Source organism: Elgaria multicarinata, chromosome 21, assembly GCF_023053635.1.
Source record: "Elgaria multicarinata webbii isolate HBS135686 ecotype San Diego chromosome 21, rElgMul1.1.pri, whole genome shotgun sequence".
NCBI classification, from domain to species: domain Eukaryota; kingdom Metazoa; phylum Chordata; class Lepidosauria; order Squamata; family Anguidae; genus Elgaria; species Elgaria multicarinata.
The window spans coordinates 5075409-5096959 of record NC_086191.1 but is presented as its reverse complement, the minus strand read 5'-3'; the positions used below and the strand labels follow the sequence as shown (position 1 = coordinate 5096959).

The 21551-nt window shown below is 48.2% G+C and overlaps 2 protein-coding genes across 2 annotated transcripts in view; one reads left to right on the top strand and one right to left on the bottom strand.

Annotated features, from left to right (window-relative positions):
- The window catches only part of BNIPL (BCL2 interacting protein like), a 276141-nt gene that overhangs the window by 34295 nt on the left and 220295 nt on the right, over positions 1 to 21551 (top strand). The window lies entirely within an intron of this gene.
- Positions 1 to 21551, bottom strand: part of CDC42SE1 (CDC42 small effector 1) — a 39488-nt gene that overhangs the window by 4645 nt on the left and 13292 nt on the right. Inside the window, exons 2-3 of the mRNA XM_063145749.1 lie at positions 6713 to 7016; positions 2055 to 2162 (exon numbers count right to left, since the gene is read on the bottom strand). Of these exons, the coding sequence (XP_063001819.1) occupies positions 2055 to 2162; positions 6713 to 6766 (162 nt within the window). The 5' untranslated portion in view covers positions 6767 to 7016. The remainder of the gene's footprint in view (positions 1 to 2054; positions 2163 to 6712; positions 7017 to 21551) is intronic.

Here is a 21551-nt window from a genome sequence, read left to right as displayed (position 1 = left end):
GGGGATTTCACCAGGTTCTCTATATATACAAATGACACCTGCTGAAATTCCCTTCTCTATGCAACAGTTAAAGCTGCAGGAGCCCTGCCCTCTTTTAAATCTGGTCACTCTAGTATAGCTCCTGCAGCTTTAACTGCTGTGATGAAGAGGGGATTTCACCAGGTTCTCTATATATACAAATGACACCTGCTGAAATTCCCTTCTCTATGCAACTGTTAAAGCTGCAGGAGCTCTGCCCTCTTTTAAATCTGGTCACTCTAGTATAACTCCTGCAGCTTTAACTGCTGTGATGGAGAGGGGATTTCACCAGGTTCTCTATATATACAAATGACACCTGCTGAAATTCCCTTCTCTGTGAAACAGTTAAAGCTGCAGGAGCCCTGCCCTCTTTTAAATCTGGTCACTTTAGTATAGCTCCTGCAGCTTTAACTGCTGTGATGAAGAGGGGATTTCACCAGGTTCTCTATATATACAAATGACACCTGCTGAAATTCCCATTTCTATGCAACTTGCTAAAGATATAGCAACTTTCTATGCAACTTGCTAAAGATATAGGAGCCCTGCCCTCCTTTTCATATGGTTACCGTAGATGAAGTGACGTCTGTAACACTTTAACAAGCAATTGGTATTTGCAGAGGTCATGCGGAGGCGGAGGGGGCATTAAAAATAAAGTTAACCATCTTGGAAGATCTGACGCTAGTTTACTTAGGGCGAAAGCTTGTGGACTCTGATAAAATATATTCCCATGGAGTGCAACAGCTCATATTCACAGTCGGCCGCTAGAGGGGATCTTTGAGCAGTTAGTATTTCCTTCCTGCAGGGATCTAAATATAACCTCCCCACTCCACTGCCTGGCTTCTCAGCTTTTCAGGGCCAGGCTAGACTGGATGCAACGTGTGTCTTTGCATCTCACATGCAGGGTTGTTGTTTCTTTAATCCAGAAAGCATACTTAAAAACATGCTCAGTTCTTAGGAAATTCCTGAGTCAGTAACAGACAGTAAAAGACTTGGCAAAGCCCATCATATCTGCGTAGAAAGAACCGCCACAAGCGAGAAAAGGTTATACTTCAAGTATAACCTAATGGGATCTGAGCTGATGGCGACCGAACAAGAAAGAGATCTTGGGATTGTGGTGGACAGCTTGATGAGAATGTCCGCCCAGCGTGCGGCCGCTGTAAAGAAGGCAAACTCCATGTTAGGCATGATAAGAAAAGGAATTGAGGATAAAACAGCCCGTATCGTACTGCCCTTATACAAATCAATGGTGTGACCACACTTAGAATACTGTGTACAGTTCTGGTCACCACAGCTTAAAAAAAAAGGATATTATAGAGCTGGAAAAAGTGCAGAAAAGGGCAACGAAAAGGATTCAGGGGCTGGAGCATCTCCCCTACGAGGGAAGGTTGCATCAACTGGGATTGTTTGGTTTGTAAAAAAGGAGGCTAATGGGAGACCTGATAGAGGTGTACAAAATTATTCTTGGTGGTGTGGAGAATGTGGAGACATTTTTCTCCCTCTCTCAAAATAATAGAGGGGTCATCCCATGAAGCTGATGGGTGGGAGACCCAGGACAAATAAAAGGAAGGACTTCTTCACACCACGCAGGGTTAAACTATGGAACTCACTGCCACAAGATGTAGTGATGGCCACCACTTTGGATGGCTTGAAAAGGGGGTTGGATAAGTTCCTGGAGGAGGAGAAGGCTATCCATGGCTACTAGCCCTGATGGTTGTGTGCTACGTATCTCCAGTATTCGAGGCAATAAGCCTGTGTGCCCCATTTGCTGGGGAACATGGGTGGGAGGATGCTGTTGCACCATGTCTTGCTTGTTCATCCCTGGCCGATGGCCGGTTGGCCACTGTGCGAACAGACTACTGGACTAGATGGACCCTTGGTCTGCTCCAGCAGGGCACTTCTGATGTTCTTAAGAGAGACAATCATAACAGCCAGCAACAATATCTGCAAGTCTATCGTGTAACACATCCTCCTTCCTTCTCCGCATGCCAGCACACAGACATCCATGAGGCTGAAACCAGAGAGGGAGGCCTTCGTACCATGGGGAGGCCTTCGTTGGCCATGTCTCCGGACCCGATGTGTGTCAGGTGGACGAAATTCATGGGCTCGCCAATCATGCTACGGTCGATTCGTCGCCTCTTCCTCTTCTGCAGGGGGAACGAAACAGAAGAGAGAGAGAGAGAGAGAGAGAGAGAGAGAAATGAAGGAGAGAAAGGCGAAAATGAAGAAGAGAAAACAACGTTAACCACAGCTGGAGCATGGCTGTGGGCGAGGCATTTAAGGGCGCAATCCTGTGCATGGTTAGACAGCGAAAAAGTCCTGCAACTCCCAGCTTTACCCAGGCCACCCTGCCTCAGATGGTAGGAATGTCAGAACTGGAGGACGCTGGGACTTGTAGGATTTTTTTCCTTGTTTAAACATGCGTAGGATTGAGCCCTAAAAAAAGATTTGTGTGTACATATCCAAATTTAGAAGTAAATAGGATTGATTTAAATGTCCCAGGGAGGCCAATTTCATTTCTCATCCAAATAGTCTCAAATAAAATATTCCATTCGTCTGTACCCTTATCTAGAACACCACAAACCAATGGGGAAAAGGTTTTTGAAAATAAGCTGAGGGTGACCCTATGGAAAGGAGGACAGGGCTTCTGTATTTTTAACAGTTGTACAGAAAAGGGAATTGCAGCAAGTGTCCTTTGTATGCGTGCAGCACTGGGTGAAATCCCCTCTTCATCACAAGAGTTAAAGCTGCAGGAGCCCTGCCCTCTTTTGTATCTGGTCGCTCTAGTATAGCTGCTGCAGCTTTAACTGTTGTGATGAAGAGGGAATTTCACCTGGTGCTGCATGCACGCAAATGACACCTGCTGAAATTCCCTTTGCTATTCAACTGTTAAAGATACAGGAGCCCTGTCCTCCTTTTCAGATGGTCACCCTATATATATTCTAGCCTGCCTTTTTTCCTCTTGCAAGGAAACTGAGGTGACTTACATGGTCCTTCGCCTCCTCTCCGTTTTATCCTCACAACAACCCTGTGAGGTAGGCTAGGCTGAGAGTCAGTAGTCTTCTATGGGGTTGGACTCAATGGCCTTATAGGTCCCTTCTAACTCTACGATTCTATGATTCTTCTAACGAGCTTCATGTCCAAGTGAGGACTTGAACCCGGATCCAACACCCTAACCACTACACCACACCGGCTCTAACAGCCATGCAGAGGAAGTTTTTGGTGGGTTTTTTTTTCTTTGGTGGGTATGCGTGTTGCAGCGTGTGGGAAGAGAACGTTAACCCTTCCCTCTGCAGCTGCACCCCCATTCCTTGAAAAGGGCCTCCTTCATGGCAAAAGTTGCTGCAGGAAGAGGAAATCAATGAAATAGGTTCAGGGCCCTGAGAAATAGGTCTAGGGTGGCTAAGTGACACCCTAGGCCCATGACTATTTATGTCAAGTTTCATAAGCCCAACCTTCTTTGGAATCATCATTCCAAGAAAACAGGGACACACACTATGTCCATTGCAAAGAAGTTCTCTCTCTCTCTCTCTCTCTCTCTCTCTCTCTCTCTCTGTGTGTGTGTGTGTGTGTGTGTGTGTGTGTAATTTTAGGTTTTTAGGCTCTGAAAGAAATACTCTGTGCACGGGTGCTGGTGAGGGGTAACAGGTTTAAGGTTGTCACACAGAGGAGGGCTGGGATCTCTTCTTGCTCCTTTCAGAGTTCAGGACATAGAATCATGGGCTCAAGTGACAGGAAGCCAGATTCCGGCTAGACATCAGGAAAAACCTCCTGACTGTTAGAGCAGTACGACAATGGAACCAGTGACCTAGGGAGGTTGCGGGCTCTCCCACACTACAGGCTTTCAAGAGGCAGCTGGACAGCCATCTGCCAGGGATACTTTAGGGTGGATTCCTGCACTGAGCGGGAGATTGGACTCAATGGCCTTATAGGTCCCTTCCAACTCTGCTATTCTATGATTCTATGATTCTAGGAACCTAGAACCCTCAATATATGCTAGATATGTGCAACCCTGTCCATTGCTGTCCTTCCCATTGCTGGAGCGTGTTCAGAGGAGGGCAACCAGGATGATCAGGGGTCTGGAAACAAAGCCCCATGAGGAGAGACTGAAAGAACTGGGCCTGTTTAGCCTGGGGAAGAGAAGATTGAGGGGAGACATGAGAGCACTCTTCAAATACTTAAAAGGTTGTCCCACAGAGGAGGGCCGAGATCTCTTCTTGCTCCTCCCAGAGTGCAGGACACAGAATAATGGGCTCAAGTTACAGGAAGCCAGATTCTGGCTGGACATCTGGAAGAACCTCCTGGCTGTTATAGCAGTACGACAATGGAACCAGTGACCTAGGGAGGTTGTGGGCTCTCCCACACTCGAGGCCTTCAAGAGGCAGCTGGAGAGCCATCTGTCAGGGATGCTTTAAGGTGGATTCCTGCATTGAGCACGGGGTTGGACTTGATGGCCTTGTAGGCCCCTTCCAACTCTACTATTCTGTGCTTCTAATGCAACGATGGAGGCACGACAAGCAAGCCTGCCACAGCCCGCCTGGCCCGACGCAGAGAGCAGGCAAGAGTCAATGAGCTGGAACCTGGCTCGGCCCACCAAGAGGTTAATTGCATTCCTGCCATTTCTGCCCAAGCGAGCTCAGTGCTTCGGAGAGATGGAGTCTTGGCAGCTGATGCCCCCAGATTCCTGTCCCGCAATGCTCGGGGGCGGAGGAAGGAGAGCAGGGAGGAAGGAACTTTATCAGAAATTCCGACATAGCGCAACAGCTTGGCATGTGTGTTTTGGCGGGGGAGGAAGTGGGGGGGGGGGGGAACAGACGGACTCACAATCTGTCCTCGGGTTCCTGTCGAACTGGCTTAGATGTGTGAAACGGTTGCTGGATAAACTGCTTTGTGTGTGTGTGTGTGTGTGTGTCACACACACAGAGATGGATGGTCATAGTTGGAAGGGAGCCTTGGAGATCATAGAATCATAACATAGTAGAGTTGGAAGGGGTCTTTAAGACCATCTAGTCCAACCCCCTGCTCAATGCAAGAATCCACCCTAAAGCATCCCTGACAGATGGTTGTCTAGCTGCTTCTTGAAGGCCTCTAGTGTGGGAGAGCCCACAACCTCCCTAGGTAACTGATTCCATTGTCGTACTGCTCTAACAGTCAGGAAGTTTTTCCTGATGTCCAGCTGGAATCTGGCTTCCTGTAACTTGAGCCTGTTATTCCGTGTCCTGCACTCTGGGAGGATCAAGAAGAGATCCTGGCCCTCCTCTGTGTGACAACCTTTTAAGTATTTGAAGAGTGCTATCATGTCTCCTCAATCTTCTCTTCTCCAGGCTAAACATGCCCAGTTCTTTCAGTCTCTCTTCATAGGGCTTTGTTTCCAGACCCCTGATCATCCTGGTTGCCCTCCTCTGAACACGCTCCAGCTTGTCTGTGTCCTTCTTGAATTGTGGAGCCCAGAACTGGATGCAATACTCTAGATGAGGCCTAACCAGGGCCGAATAGAGAGGAACCAGTACCTCACGTGATTTGGAAGCTATACTTCTATTAATGCAGCCCAAAATCGCATTTGCCTTTCTTGCAGCCATATCGCACTGTTGGCTCATAATCAGCTTGCGATCTACAACAATTCCAAGATCCTTCTCATTTGTAGTAATCTAGTCCAACCTGGTGGAGCTCTGATGTCAGTGGGATGCCGCATCAGTTCCAGTCAGAACTAGTCAGAACTCTAAAGGAGCTGTCTGGGGCACTTTGCCAATTTCTCTGAAGGAGGATATTGTGTGAAACCAAAAAGGTTTTCTTCCGACCATGTCACTTTCACTGGAAATGACGGGGGGGGGGGGGGGTGAGGGATAGGCCTTACCAGTTCCTCTGAAAGGGTTATTGGCAGAAACTGACAGGAATTTCCTCTGCCCAGGTCAGTTTTAGGAGACCCTGCCCTGGTGGGCATAGGTAGGGTGACCATATGGAAAGGAGGACCAGGCTCCTGCATCTTTAAGAGTTGTATAGAAAATGGGATTTCAGCAGGAGTTCTGTGTATGCATGCAGCACCTGGTGAAATCCCCTCTTCACCACAACAGTTAAAGCTGCAGGATCCCCGCCCCCTTTTGTATCTGGTCAAGAGGGCAAGGCTCCTGCAGCTTTAACTATTATGGCGAAGAGGGAATTTCACCAGGTGCTGCATGCAAACAAATGAGACCTGCTGAAATTCTTTTTTTTTTTCCTATGTGAAAGATACAGGAGCCCTGTCCTCTTTTCCATATGGTCACCCTAGGCATAGGACTTTCTCCTGGCCTCATCAGTTTCTCTGACAATGGGTCCTTTGGGGTGTGTGAAATTGACATCTCTTTCCTTTGACAATGTCAGTTTCACCAGAGACTGGCATAGCTTTCTCCTGGCCTCGTCAGTGGCAACTTGGGTGTCAATTGACCATGTCAATTACACCCAAGCTGGCATAGGTCAGCCCATGGGCCTTGTCAATGTCACTGGATGCCAGGGAGGTGGCCTATTCTCAGATGTCCCGGTGGGTTTGTATCCCCATCTCGTTGCAGTGTGTATGATCTTCCTCCCACACTGTCTGAAGGGGAGACGGTGCGGTGGCATTGAAAGCAGAAAAAGCATAAAGGTGGCAACGGACATTCGCCCAAGTCAAGGCAACATCCCCTGAGCACTCAGGGAACACCGAAGAATCAAGAAAACCACTCACCGGCTGCGGTTTTTCTACAACGCAGCAACCTAGCTTGTGCCAGAAGTCGCTCATGTTTGCAGAGGCTTCCAGGTTTCTGTCGGATGGGAGGACCTCGTCTCGGACACAGACAAACCGCCCTTCTTCCTCTCCGTCCTGAGAGGGCTCCTTGCAACGTTGATCTTACCGCAAGGTCAAAAACTCAAAAGTCAGCCTGGATCATTCTGCAGCGGGGCGAGGGCTCTGTCGCTCCAAAGAGAAGGCCTTGCGAAGAGCTTCTTTGGGTGATGGAAATGTCCCTGCTTGGAGGTAAGATGAACTACACCTTCAAAGAGAAGAAGAAGAAGAAGAAGAAGAAGAAGAAGAAGAAGAAGAAGAAGAAGAAGAAGAAGAAGAAGAAGAAGAAGAAGAAGAAGAAGAAGAAGAATGCAGATTAGGTTTATTGATTGCCCAAGCAAAATCATCTGCCAGCCACTGCAAGACATTTTTCTCCCTCTCTCAAAATACTAGAACCCGGGGTCATCCCATGAAACTGATCGGCGGGAGATCCAGGACAAAGCAAAGGAAGGACTTCTTCACACAGCACAGAGTTAAGTTATGGAACTCACTGCCGCAGGATGTGGTGATGGCCACCAATCTGGATGGCTTGAAAAGGGAGTTGGGTAAATTCCTGGAGGAGAGGGCTATCCATGGCTCCTAGCCCTGATGGTTGTGTGCTATCTCCAGTGTTCGAGGCAATAAGCCTGTGTGCACCAGTTGCTGGGGAACATGGGTGGGAGGGTGCTGTCGTGCTTGTTCATCCCTGGCCAATGGCTGGTTGGCCACTGTGTGAACAGAGTGCTGGACTAGATGGACCCTTGGTCTGATCCAGCATCAAGGCACTTGTTATGTTCTTAAGAACAGGTGAAGTTAAAACATCCCAGTGGCGCAAATCCTGCCTCTCTGTCTAGGTCTGAAGTTTCTCCCTAACTATAGGACCCTCAGAAGAGCTAATTCAGCATTTTGTTCCTACAGAGACCATCCAGATGCCCCAATCAAAAGCCCACAAGCGGAACCTGAGCCCAACAGTATCCTCTGCTCAGGTCCCGAAAGAACTGATACCCAAAGGCAAACCATGCCATCCACCTCAGTCCACCTTGAAACTAGTGGCGGTTGCTGCATCATGCAGCAGTGAGTTCCACACATGAACTGCCTCCTTGCACGGAGTAGAGGTCGCTGTGGCCTTTCCAGGAATGGTCAATAAGGCTCACGAGGTGACCCCAACTTTTAATATTAGGACTTCTTTTTTTTTTAGCCACATCTAGACATCTAATTTATGAAGCATTGACAACATATGGGGCACTATTGATTGATCGATTGATTTTATTAACACTTATAAATCATTTAATAAAATCCTACACTTGACAACCAACTATGGGGCAGCTTTTTACAATCTAAGAAGATTTGAGTAGATGTACTCAAGTAGAAAAGCTTCTTCTAAAAACGCCTCCCTCTCTGTCTCTCCCTCGAGATCCTGTCCACGTGGGAATTGTAGCCCCTACCTAAGCTGTTAAAATTCTTTCAAGGTGCTAGTCCTTAACGTTTTTTCCAGCCAGGGGTCACATGAGGATGTTCAGCACTCGATGGCACGATGTTTTAAACGACCGCACATGAGGGTAAACCTACGACATTTGAGCTTGTCGAGGCGCTCTGAATTTCTACCTGAAGCTCGGATCATCTTATTTGCATCCCTGAAAGCACTCCCGGGTTTTTCTGATTAGGAAAAAAAAAAAGGCGGCTTTTCGATTGGGAAAAATGCCTACTTTTAAAAAATGCCCCAAAGCTAAAGCATAAAAATGTGGAAGAATTGCCCTCCGGCTTCCACCTAGGTTTGCAAATGGGACATCTTTGCATGATTTGCAAACAGAAACGACATTCTTGAATATCCCTAATTTGGACATACATAACTTGACGTGGGTGAGATATCCAAGTGGGAACATGACCCTGGTCATTTTCATTTTGTCTTTTCCCCGAGGTATATCTGAGTCAGGTTTGGGCTGAGAGGGAGAGAGAGGGCGAAAGAAGGAGTGATTTGCCCAAACAGGGCCGCCCGGTATGTCTCAGAGGTGAACAGGGCTTTCCACCTGTGCTTTCCCCATCCAAACCCAGCACTCTAACCACTACACCTCACTGTGCGACGTGATTCAGAGTTTAACTTCCTCTTTTCGTACAGTTCTTGGAGATCCCACTTCAAGATATGTGCGTCTGTCATAGGGAGATAACGATCCCGGTAGTGAATGCAATGCTGCTGCTGCAATTAAACCTCTGCTCGGGCTTTCCGCCAGCCAGTCAGCCATGCCCCCGCCTGGGAATGCCATTCCACTTCCCCTTTCCAACATCGAGCTGTTCTGGAGTTACCGTTCTTGTGTTTTTTGCCCCTTTTTTTCCTAAGGATTTTTTTCTTTGGTGCTTCTGCAAACTTGGGGGTTCCCAGTGACGTCTCCCTGTTTGGTTCTCAGGGTCCCTGTTTCAGTTAAGTAGCTGTCGGCACTCAGCACCCAGGTCTGAATATTTATCCTGAATATTTTTATGCAGAGCAGAAAAGCGCACATTACGCTCCTCCCTTGGCCCTTCCACGTTTTGCAAGTTCCTGTGCTGAGGTTTAAAGACCTTTTGCCAACTTCCTTGCTAAAGGCGGCCACCAGCTGCTGATCCGTGTCGTGAACAAGCCACGGATCCTTCTGAGAAAGATCAGAGCGAACGGATGAAGAGGTTATTTGTGTGTTTTGTTTTACAGGGGGAGGAAGGCAGTTGTGAAAAAAAAAATCATTTCAGATAACAGGAAACGAGGAGTTTCCATAGAACCAGACTGGAAGCATTCAAACACACACACACATACACCAAATCAACTTCTTCTTTTTGAACAAGTCTTGCCAAAGGCGCTTGGGGCGGGAGCGTCACCGGTTCCCTCGGCTGGAGTTTCTCAAGATTTCATGAGTGCTTGCATCACACGCTGAGCGGGGAAGCCGAGGCCCATGCGCAGCGCAACCTGAGGTTGGGTTGACTCAGAATTCAGCCCCGCCGGGTTCAAGGGGGTTTGCGTCTCCAAATAAGAACAGAAGGCGAGGCCTACTGGATCAGACCCAGGGTCCATTTAATCCATCGCTCTGTTCACACAGTCAACACAGTGCTGGACTAGATGGAGTGGACAAATTTATGGAGGATACAGCGATCCATGGCTAATAGTCCGGAAGCCTATGTGCTACCTCCAGTATCAAAAGCAATAATACATTTCCCCAGCAAATGTACACCAGTTGCTGGGGAACATGGGTGGGAGGGTGCTGTTGCACCCGTGTCCTGCTTATTATTTTATTTATTTATTTATTTATTGCATTTATATACCGCCCCATAGCCGAAGCTCTCTCAGAGGTTTACAAAAGTTAAAAACAGTTACATAGGCAGGCCATCTGAAATAATAATTATTACTATTATTATTACTATTATTATTATTATTATTATTATTTGCATATTTATACCGCCCAGTAGCCGAAGCTCTCTGGGCGGTTCACAAAAGCTAAAACAATTCAAAGTATAAAACAAACAGTCTAAAAACATGATATAAAATACACATTAAAACGAATTAAAACATACCATACATCAGTGATTCTCAACCTTCGTAATGCCGCGACCCTTTAATACAGTTCCTCATGTTGTGGTGACCTCCAACCAAAAAATTATTTTCGTTGCTACTTCATAACTGTAATTTTGCTACTGTTATGAATCGTCTCGGTTCGTAAGACCATCGGAAATATGTGTTTTCCGATGGTCTTAGGCGACCCTTGTGAAAGGGTCGTTCAACCCCTCAAGGGGTCGCGACCCACAGGTTGAGAACTGCTGCCATACATGATGAAAACATCCTGAAAACATCCTAAAATTCCACTGGATAGGCTTGCCGGAATAGATCAGTCTTTATTGCTTTTTTAAATTCTAAAAGACTGTCAAGTTGACGAATCTCCTCCGGCAGGCCATACCCCTGAGTTATATTTAAAAGGATGTATACATAAATACGATAACGTTTTATTCAATTATTTTTGGTAAAACATATTGCAATACTACCATCATTGCAAAGAGTATCATATTAGGAACTCAGATTTCTTCTAAAGCTTTAAAATTGATGCTGGATACCCATAATATAGGATTAGAACACCAGTATTTGTGAGTCCCTGATTGACAGCTGGTTGGCTACCGTGTGAACAGAGTGCTGGACTAGATGGACACTCAGTCTGATCCAACAGGGCTCTTCTAATCATAGAATAGTAGAGTTGGAAGGGGCCTGTAAGGCCATCAAGTCCAACCCCCTGCTCAATGCAGGAATCCACCTTAAATCATCCCTGACAGATGGTTGTCCAGCTGCACCTTGAAGGTCTCTAGTGTGGGAGAGCCCACAACCTCCCTAGGTCATTGGTTCCAATGTCATACTGCTCTAACAGCCAGGAAGTTTTTTCTGCTGTTTTGTTGTACTGCTCTAACCGTCAGGAAGTTTTTCCTGATGTCCAGCCGGAATCTGGCTTCCTGTAACTTGAGCCTATGATTCCGTGTCCTGCACTCTGGGAGGATCAAGAAGAGATCCTGGCCCTCCTCTGTGTGACAACCTTTCCAGGACTTGAAGAGTGCTCTCATGTTCTTATGCCTCATCAGAAAAAAAAAAATATGGAAAGAAAAATGACTCAGTCCAAAGGATCGGTTTCTTCCCTTCCCCCCTTGTCTGGGTGAGAAAGAAAGAATTTATATTCCTCAAAGGATTGTTAAGAGGGGTGTGGAAATGACAGTGCTGCAGAGGGTGTCGGCACTCCAACTCCTAGCAGCCCCGGCCACACGGCCAATGATGGGAGTTGTATCCAGATGAGAGGCAGTGTAGTGTACAGGTTAGAGGAGGAGTAGGCCCAGAAAGCCTCAACTATGGGGCAGTATTGACATGTAATAAATAAATAAATAGGCCATGTGGCGCTCTCCAGCCATTTTGGACTACAGCTCCCATCAGCCCTGGCCAGCTTGGCCGATGGCAGGGGTTTATGGGAGTTGTAGTCCAAAGCACATGGAAGGCAGTGGGTTGCCTACCTCTGCTCTAACCCCTACACAGTACTGCCTCTCATTTGGATACAAGAGACTTGAGGTGGCAGGTGGTGGGGGTGAATAGAAGGGTTGCCTTCATGCCATGGCTGTAAGAGTTCTGGCTGTGCACTGTTGGGAACAGGACACTGGGCTAGCTGAGAGGTTTTGCTGCCACAGGCGAATGAAGAGATGCTGTAACTCCCTGCCCACCCTCCAGCATCTGCTGCCTGAAGAGGCGGCTTCACTCTGCTTCATGGTTAGGGCCAGCCCTGGACTGGATAGAACTTTGGACCAATTCAGCAGGGCTTTCCTGATGCCGGAGGGGACCAACCTTTTGGGGCCATTGGGAATTTTGAGAGAGCGCTCTCACAAAATGGCTGCCGCAGTGGGTGTGGTCAGTCACCTGTTTCCCAGAAGGCCGAAGTAGTGAGGCTACAAGAAAATTAACTTGCCCGAGACTCTCAGTCCAAGGCAGAGGTAGTAGGGTGGCCATATGGAAAGGAGGACAGGGCTCCTGTATCTTGAACGGTTGTAGAGAAAAGGGAATTTCAGCAGGTGTCATTTGCATATAAAGAGAACCTGGTGAAATTCCCTCTTCATCACAGCAGTTCAAGCTGCAGGAGTATAGCTAGAGTGACCAGATACAAAAGAGGGCAGGGCTCCTGCAGCTTTAACTGTTGTGCTGAAGAGGGGATTTCACCAGGTGCTCAACGCATGCGAATGGCACCTGCTGAACTTCCCCTTTCAATGCAGCTGTTAAAGAGACAGGAGCCCTGTCCGCCTTTTCATAGGGTCACCCTAAGAGGTAGGGCCTCTGGGCTCCCGAAAAAGAAAAACGCCCTTTTGGACCCACAGTTTCCCACTCCGATACCCATTTCACAGAAGGCAAACGGAGGAGCAACTTAATTGGGCTAAGGAACCGAAGGCAGGGGTGATGGGCTCGCGCAAAGCACAACAAAATGCCCATTTTGCAGAAGGCAAACTGAGGACGCTCAGGGAAAAGCAAAAGCACCCCAACAGAGAGCACGCTCACCCGCCCACGCCGGCTGCACGAGTGCGAGGCGGCAGCCGAAGACTTCGTTCCAGGGCCGGAGGAGTTTTCTCTTGGCTTTCCAGGACTTGGGCCAAAGCAGAGGACGGAGTTGCTGAGACATGCACCGTTGTGCAAACGGGAAGGGGAATGCCAGCAGAAAATGAGAATTATTTTTTTGGCGCGGTGGCAAAAGGAGAGAAATGAGGGTTTTTATCCACACGCACAAGAAAAAACCCCAATAGAAAAGAAACTGGAATTCAGTTGGGAACATAAAGTATCAGTCTACTACTCAAACCAAATCGCTGCTGGCAAATCGCTGCTTAGCGTAGAGGTTTTCTCTTGCTGAATCGGAGCAAGGTAGGCCCATCCTGCCCGGTTCTCTGTCTCCAACAGAGGACAGCAAGACACTTCCAGAAAGCCCACCAGCAGGGCGTGAAGGCAAACGCCCCGCTGCTTTTTCACTCTCTGCATTTGGTGGTAGCCCTCCCTCTCCTGCGGCTGCTTGCCCCCCCCCCCCCCGCATATGTTTATTTCGAGGTACACTGCTTCTGTATCTGGAGTTTCAACGTCGTTATGAGTTGTCCTCTGTCCTTCTCCTCCATCAATTCGCTAACTCTCCTTTTTAGGCCAGGAGGGCCTGCAAATCCTGTAGCGTCATGCGAATTGCATGCAAGAGGAATGACACACAGCAACTAATTACATCCCAAATGCAAGAGGAGGATGCACACCCCTCTGATGATAAATCCACAGTACAGAGGGATAATTGCTTTTATATAAGCCACATAACTCCTCCTTTACACACACACACACACACACACATTCAAAAAGCAATTAATTTGCTAGCAGTTTCTCTTAGTCGAGAGGGACCATTCTCAGGCTACGGTTCTCTTCGGCTTTTTTCTCCTTTTCCATCCACATCGCTTTTTCCTTTCGTGTCGCGTCTTTTTAGATCATAAACGTCTGGCTAGGGGCTGACTCGTGTTCTCGATTATTTGAATGCAAACCGTTCTGGAACCCTTTGGGGGCTGAGGAGTGGGTTAAAAATGCTTTGAATAGACCCAGGAGTGGGTTTTAAAAAAAAGCTTTAAAATACCACATTTTAAAATCTGTTCATATATGTTAAAAAGAACTGAAGCTATACAATTTGAAATATTAGATTTCTAACAAAACCATTTAAATCTACAAAAACGTATAAGCTGGAGGCACTAGTCATAGGCATTAGTTTGTTTTTCGGAGTGCTTTGAATATATATATATATATATATATATATATATATAATAAATACTGGAACAGTTAAGCAGAAACGTTATGTGTGGCAGCAGCGACACTGCCTGATGGAACTGGGTTCTTCCCAAGAGTTCCTTGGGGGAAGAGAGTAAGGATTCTCAAACCATTTCTAAACGATGGATGCAACCTTTATAAGATGGATCCGTTGCTGGTCTTTTTCGGCTCTGTCGAAAAAGGCGCCGTACGTAGGGTGACCCCATGGAAAGGAGGACAGGGCTCCTGTATCTTTAACAGTTGCATAGAAAAGGGGATTTCAGCAGGTGTCATTGGTATGCATGCAGCCCCTGGTGAAACCCCCTCTTCATCACGACAGTGAACGCTGCAGGAGCCCTGCCTTCTTTTGTATCTGGTCAATAGGGTAGGGCTCCTGCAGCTTCAACTGTTATGGTGAAGAGGGGATTTCACCAGGGGCTGCATGCATATAAAGGACACCTGCTGAAATTCCCTTTTCTATTCAACTGTGAAAAATACAGGACCCCGGTCCTCTTTTTCCATAGGGTCACCCTACTTGCCTTTGAAAACAGGTTCCGAGTTTTGCTTTGACCGCTAATTAAGAGCAGTCTGGGGGTTTAGCCATGTCCTGTCTGCACAATTTGGACATCTTATGATGGCATGTGTGTGTGTAAATGGGAGTAGCCTCTTTTCCGCCCTTAAAGGCAGCCTTCCAAAGCATTTTAAATAAAATATCTTCCCTTTGGCTTCTCCTTCCAAAGGAACCGTTTTGCGATTTCAAGGAGAAGGATGGGCAAGCTGGACCCAACTTGCCTTAGCATGGCCTCCTCCACCCCTGCCCCACCCCCAAGGTGCCTGCCGGCCACTTCCAGCTGCCCACGCCGTAATGGCAGCACTCCTCCAGCCTCATTGGCCCAACCCGGTTCACCTTCTTGCCCCAACCTGAGTGCCTGTGACTCATCCCTCCACCTGGACTGAGGCGGAGCAGCTAAAAAGAAAAGGAAAAATAAACAAATAAATCCCGAACCGCACTTCTCTATGCCCAAATAGGGAGGGGAAGAAAGTAAGAAGAAAGTTCACGAGATAGCAACCTTTCGACGACGGAGAGACGAAAAGACAAGGCGTGCCCAATTTTAATTCCACGAGCTGTGCTGGTGAAACCGTTTTAGGTGTAGACACCCACACCCACGCCAAAGAATCCACTAACCAGGCTTCCACAACAGGGTGGTCCTCCTGATGTTTTGGACTACATCTCCCATCAGCCCCAACCAGGGCAGCCCAGGGTCAGGAATGACACGAGGTATCATTCCTCCAACACATCTGGGAAGGTGAGAAGGTGACACTAAAGGAATCCCAGAAGCAGGGCCGGATTCATACACGAATAAAGTAAGTTGATTTGAGCGTCTTTTAAACCGGCTCTAGTCTGTGCTTATTGCCTCCGATACCAAATGCCGTGTTGCCGCGCTTTCTCTATATAAGGCAACTCTGCTGTAAGTCACACCAGACTTTCATGCATCTTTAAGCCAATTCAATTATCTCTCACACATCTTTGGAGCCCCCTCATAATATGCCTTCCTAAGTCATGGCTTACTTACTTACTTCAATTCTTTGCTTTTGGGGCCTGCTCAGCAAAGTACCCTATGAGAGCAATGCTGTTGATGGCACCCAAGAACATTGAGGGTCCACTCACCCCGCACAGCCCTTAACGGGAATATATTTTATTTCACATTTCCTCCAAAGTGCTTACTAGTTCAGATGAAGCATTTCTCAGACATCAAAAGAATCCAACCGAACACCAAAGCCAACCCTGACAGAGCAACAGAACATAAAATATATTCCTTTGTGCCAGCAATTTTTTTTTCTTCTGTTGCATGGCATAAACTGGGCCTACTCTACGCAGATTCTTGCCATTAATTGGACTTTAAAAAGGTACAGTGCCCAAGACTATGGAGGTTCTATTTATATAACATAGCCATTTGCTCCTGCTGGGGCCACCTAAGAATGAAAGAACAGCCTACAGTAGTCATAGAATCATAGAATAGCAGAGTTGGAAGGGGCCTACAAGGCCATTGAGTCCAACCCCCTGCTCAATGCAGGAATCCACCTTAAAGCATCCCCGACAGATGCTTGTCCAGCTGCCTCTTGAAGGCCTCTAGTGTGGGAGAGGCCACAACCTCCCTAGGTAAATGGTTCCATTGTCGCACTGCTCTAACAGTCAGGAAGTTTTTCCTGATGTCCAGCTGGAATCTGGCTTCCTTTAACTTGAGTCCATTGTTTTGGACTCAAGTTAAAGGATTGAGGTTTTGTTTTGCCCGGTATCCTAGGACCAACCAGATAATGGAGGCCTCTAGGAAGCGCCCCGGAAGAACATGGTAACTCTCAGAAAATATCTGGCGTGCAATTCGGTCTCTCTCCCCCCACCCCCCGCCAAGACACTTAAGGGCAGACTTGTACATTCCCACTATTCGACAAAACAGGCTTCAGCGTGATCCCCCAGCGCGAAGCTACTGAGCGGGTCGGAAATTCATGTGCGAATTTGATGCAGCCAGACTTGGCCTTAATAGAGAGCAAGGGCAGCTCGCTCACTCCAGAAAGCAAATGGCCCCCTCTCTAAAGTATGGATTGTTCCTGTGGCTTATGTAGGATTGTTCCTGTGGCTTTGCCAATACGTTATAAAACACGCTATGATCGGTTAGGAAATTGGAGTCTCTGGCCTCAATGGCGTTATGCTCCCGCCCCACTCTTTAGATAGCAATACGGCGTTTGAGCAAATCAGGCGGACTATACCTGTTAATAAATAAATGTACATTATTCACTTATTATTTCAATCAGTGTTTGAGGCCTTTCCCTGCTCCTCTGCTCTAGGTGTCTCCCCCAGAGACATGCCCTGATGGCCCCTTTGGTGATTAGGAATCTCGTTCGCATGTGCACTCCTCCGCCTAGAAATAACTTCCAGTTTCACTTCATAATAATAATTTCTCCTCCTCTTCTTCCTTTGATTATAGCCGTTATATATATCTGGCAACTAAGGATAAGGCATCACGATGTACCCGACGAAGGACAACTCCCACCCCCAAAACTTTCTCCCACGGTTGATCCGTTAGTCCGCAATTGTGGATTTCCCATCTCTAGTACGGCAGTTCCAAGCAAATTTGATACGGCCAGACTTGGGCTTAATAGAGAGAAGGGGCGGCCTGCTCACTCCAGAAAGCAAATCCCCCCCTCTCTAAAGTGTTAATGTAGGAATATTCCTGATTATGAATCTCGTTCGTACGTGCGCTCCTCCACCTAGAAATAGGCTAAGAGCCTTCGAGTTTCGCTTTGTAATAAGAATTTCGCCTCTTCTTCTTCCTGTGATTATAGCCATTATATATATCTGACAACTGAGGATAAGGCATTATGATGCACCCGACGAAAGAGGGCTCCCGCCCCCCAAACTTTCTCCCACGGTTGATCCGTTAGTCCGCAATTGTGGATTTTCCATCTCTAGTTCCAAGCAGCTAGGAAATTTTAGACCAGGTGTGTTTCAGTCGTGAAGCTCACACTTAAATCCACCTCCACTGCCCTTCCGTGCTTCGGAACGGCGACGTCAGAGCGAAAAATGCCAACTGTTTGCAAACCCTGATAAAACACATTTAAAAAAAGTGCTGCGTGCGCAGGTCTGCACTTTAAACTCACTGTAATCAAAGCACTGCCATGACTACGAGAATCAAAGGGTTCGCTTCGGCTGGCCGGATGAAAAACATGTTACCATAGGAATAAGCACTGCTTTGCTGTCGGAAGGGATAATAGATATTTTGAAGTAGAAATCATCAAAGGAGCATCTACAACGATTTACATGCCTGGCTGGCCGCCTTCTGACTATGAAACTTTTTTTTAAAAAATGCTCACGTCGACTCGGGTTACAAGTTCCGCGCATATGCGACTCACACCCCTCCCCATTTCGAAACATCCCCTCTGAGCGCTTCCTTGACATCTGCCCGAATGTAGACAGAGTGAGAAAATCTGCCGGCTGATATCCCTGGCTGTCCCTGTTCTTTGTGCGTGTGTCTGCTGGCAGCATGTTGAAGAGACCGTGTGTCAGATGAAAACCGGATGTGCACAGGCACGTGTTTCGAATTTGCAGGCCTGAGCGGGGCACAACCGTGACGGCCTAACCTCACAGAGACCCGTGCTCCCGCAGGTGGGGGACCAACAGATCACAGGGTCTGTTGCTACTCCATCCTCCAATTGCAGGGCTCAGATTTTAAAACATGTGTTGGTCCCCTGATGTCCTGTGGACTAGAAACTTAACAATTTGGCTTTGAGAAGGAAAAGACACCTGGTACCTACTTTGTGGTCTTTTTGGCGCCAGGTAAAGACTGTTTTTTATTCTCCTGGGCATTTTAACTTCTTCAATTTTTATTGTTTCACACTGGCTGCAGAATGCTTAGGTTGTAGGACTCCACCCCCCTGGTCTTGACATGCACAGGATTGCACGCTAAATCTGTCCTTGCACTTTTAGAGCTTTACACCGCTGCTGGTTTTAACTCTGGGTTAAAGACGCTGCCGTTTTAAACTTTTTGAAAGTGTTCAGTTACGTTTCAGCGTTGGCGCGGTCTTTTAAGGTTTTCACGGTCGCGAGCAGCCCCGGACAGTTTCAGCTCTTGGGCGGCCTAGAAATGGAACAAATAAATAAAATAAAATTCTCTCCCGTTGGAAATTGACGTGCGTGTCCTGAAATTGACAACGGATCCCGGCGGTCCGTCTGCGGTTGGCAACAAGGTTTTCAGCATGGAGCGTTGCCATGAAATACGAGCTTGATCCACTCCCGGAGATGCAAATTGGGAGAACTGTTTGACTCCGGACCTGGTGCCGGAAAACGGGGAAATCCCACCGTTACAAACTGTTGCGGCAAACGTAACAATCGACTCCACCTGACGCCTGCCACAGCTGGCTGGGAATGATAGGCATTGTAGTCTGCAAGGGACAGAGACCAGCAGGTTGGAAAAAGCCTCAGGAACGGCTTCGCTAGTTTTAGAGGTTCCGTGTAGTTAGCTGTGGTGGCTCGTGGTCATAGGTAGCCTTTCCGTTCTCTGCAGTTGCGTCCTTCGCCCAGTGAAAGTTATCTAAGGCGCTAGCCGCTGCCAAACATGGTTGCTGGGGAACATGGGCGGGAGGGTGCTGCTGCACTCCTGACCACACGTCCCCCTGCACAAATACAGCAATCAACAGGCAAAACAAATGAGCCTTTGCACCCTTCTACAATCCCTGTGGGCACCTATGGGGTTTTGCCCAAAGGAAATTAGAGGGGGATAAGGGGTGCTGTTGTGGATAGGGAGGCATTTTCCTCCCTCTCTCCTACACCGGAGTCATCCCATGAAGCTGACTGGCGGGAGATTCAGGACAGATCAAAGGAAATACGTCTTCCCCCAGTGCAGTCCAAATCCGAAATCCGCTTCCGCAAGGTGTAGGCGACGGCCACCAATCAGGATGGCTTTAAAAGGGGGTTGGATAAGTTCCTGGAGGAGAAGGCTATCCATGGCTACTAGCCCTCATGGCTATATGCTACTTCCAGGATCGGAGACTGTAAGCCTGTGTGCAGCAGTTGCTGGGGAACATGGGCGGGAGGGTGCTGCTGCTGCAGTCATGTCCTGCTTGTGAGTCCCTTGCTCAGTACCTGGGCTAGACGGACCCTTGATCTGATCCAGCAGGGCTCTTTTTACATTCTGATGTTCTAAATCGCACATCTTGCAGCAGTGAATCCCCGCCGTTGCGAAGAAACGCCGTCTTTCCCCCCTCCTGAATCTCTCCTGTCGTTCCGTGGCATCGAGGTATCCCGAATTCTCGTATCCCGAAAGAGGGAGGGGAGAGAAACCAACACCCCATTGTCCCACGATCCACTTTCTCCGCGCTGCGCATCACTTTACAAAGCTCTTCTTGAGCAGACCTGCCGGTCCGGCCGGCTGGCTGCTAGATAAGCTACCGTCTGTCTGGTTCCGCCACGAGGCAATTCCTTATCTCGGCCTTGCCCCGGTGATATCACCAGCCCCCCATACGGCAATGGGCCCTGGAGCGCCCAACGGAATAACCACACCCTCCCCCCCCCCACCTCTATACTGTTTGTTTTGAACCTGTTGCTACACACCGGCTGTGTGTAAATACATTTACTTCAAAAATAAATTTTAAAAAAATAAAACGTCAGCGGTTGCTCAAGGCAAAAGCAATGCAAGCGATGTTGCAACCGTCACGATTTCTGTTCTGGCGAGGGGTGAGAGTGTAACGGATTTCAGCACCGTCCGCTCAGGGCCGTGAAGGCCGCAGCCCTCGGCAACTTGGAACTAGCCCTGGAGTGAAAAAAGCTCACAGTCTGGAGGAAGTTTTTTTCCTCGCTGCGGGCATGGGTCACGTCCCCTGGCCTCTTCGAGCCAACTGAAAAAGAAGAAGTGAACTTACTGGTGACGTCACGGCACATGGCACACCTGGCCGTCGTAGACTTTTCCCCGGAATTCCGCATCAGCGCCGAAGCGTCCGCATCATTCTCGGGCCGGAATGATGCATCTCTGGTGGCCGGGCCGTGTTCCTGGGTAGTCTAGATGTCCTCATTCCCCCAAAGAAAAGAGTTGGTGGTTGGGCAGGAGCCCTTCCTTCCCTTCTCCTCCCAGATGTAGGGTCTCCCTTGCAAATCACACTCCTCCTGACAACTGCTTCACCTCTACGGAGCACAGCGTCCGGGATTCCTGAAGGAGCTGTTCTCACAGTCTCGTTGCCGCTGCCCGTCTTGCGGAGAATCAAAGGGCCGGAGCTCAGTAGCAGGGCCGCTGCTCTGCACGCAGAAAGGGTCGCGGGATCCATGCCCCCACCCCCCAGTATCTCCTCAAAAGGCCTGTAAAAGTCACAGGCCTGAAACCCCAGAGAACCGTGTCAACCAGGAATGGCCAGAAACTTCTCCCAACATTTTGGCCTTATTTCCCCCAGTTTTCCCAATCATTTGCCATGCTGCACAGGGAGCTTCTAGGAACTGAAGTCCCAAACACCTGGAGAATCATGGAATAGTAGAGTTGGAAGGGACCTATAAGGCCATCGAGTCCAAGGCAAGAATCCACCTTAAAGAATCCCTGACAGATGGTTGTCCAGCTGCCTCTTGAAGGCCTCTAGTGTGGGATAGCCCACAACCTCCGTAGGTAACTGGTTCCATTGTCATACTGCTCTAACAGTCAGGACGTTTTTCCTGATGTCCAGCCGGAATCTGGCTTCCTGTCACTTGAGCCCATTATTCCGTGTCCTGCACTCTGGGAGGATCGAGAAGAGATCCTGGCCCTCCTCTGTGTGATCTACTTTCTGTCCACCCCGGGTGTAACTAATAGCAAGCTGCCGCATTTCGGGGGATCCGCGTTCATTCTGTTGAGTAGGGTCCCAGGTATCCTCTCCAAATTCCTATCCGGATGGGACCGCCATACCTAAAAGAGAACGGCGAACGCGAAGTCCGTTTGAAGACTACATCTGGGAAATGCTGAC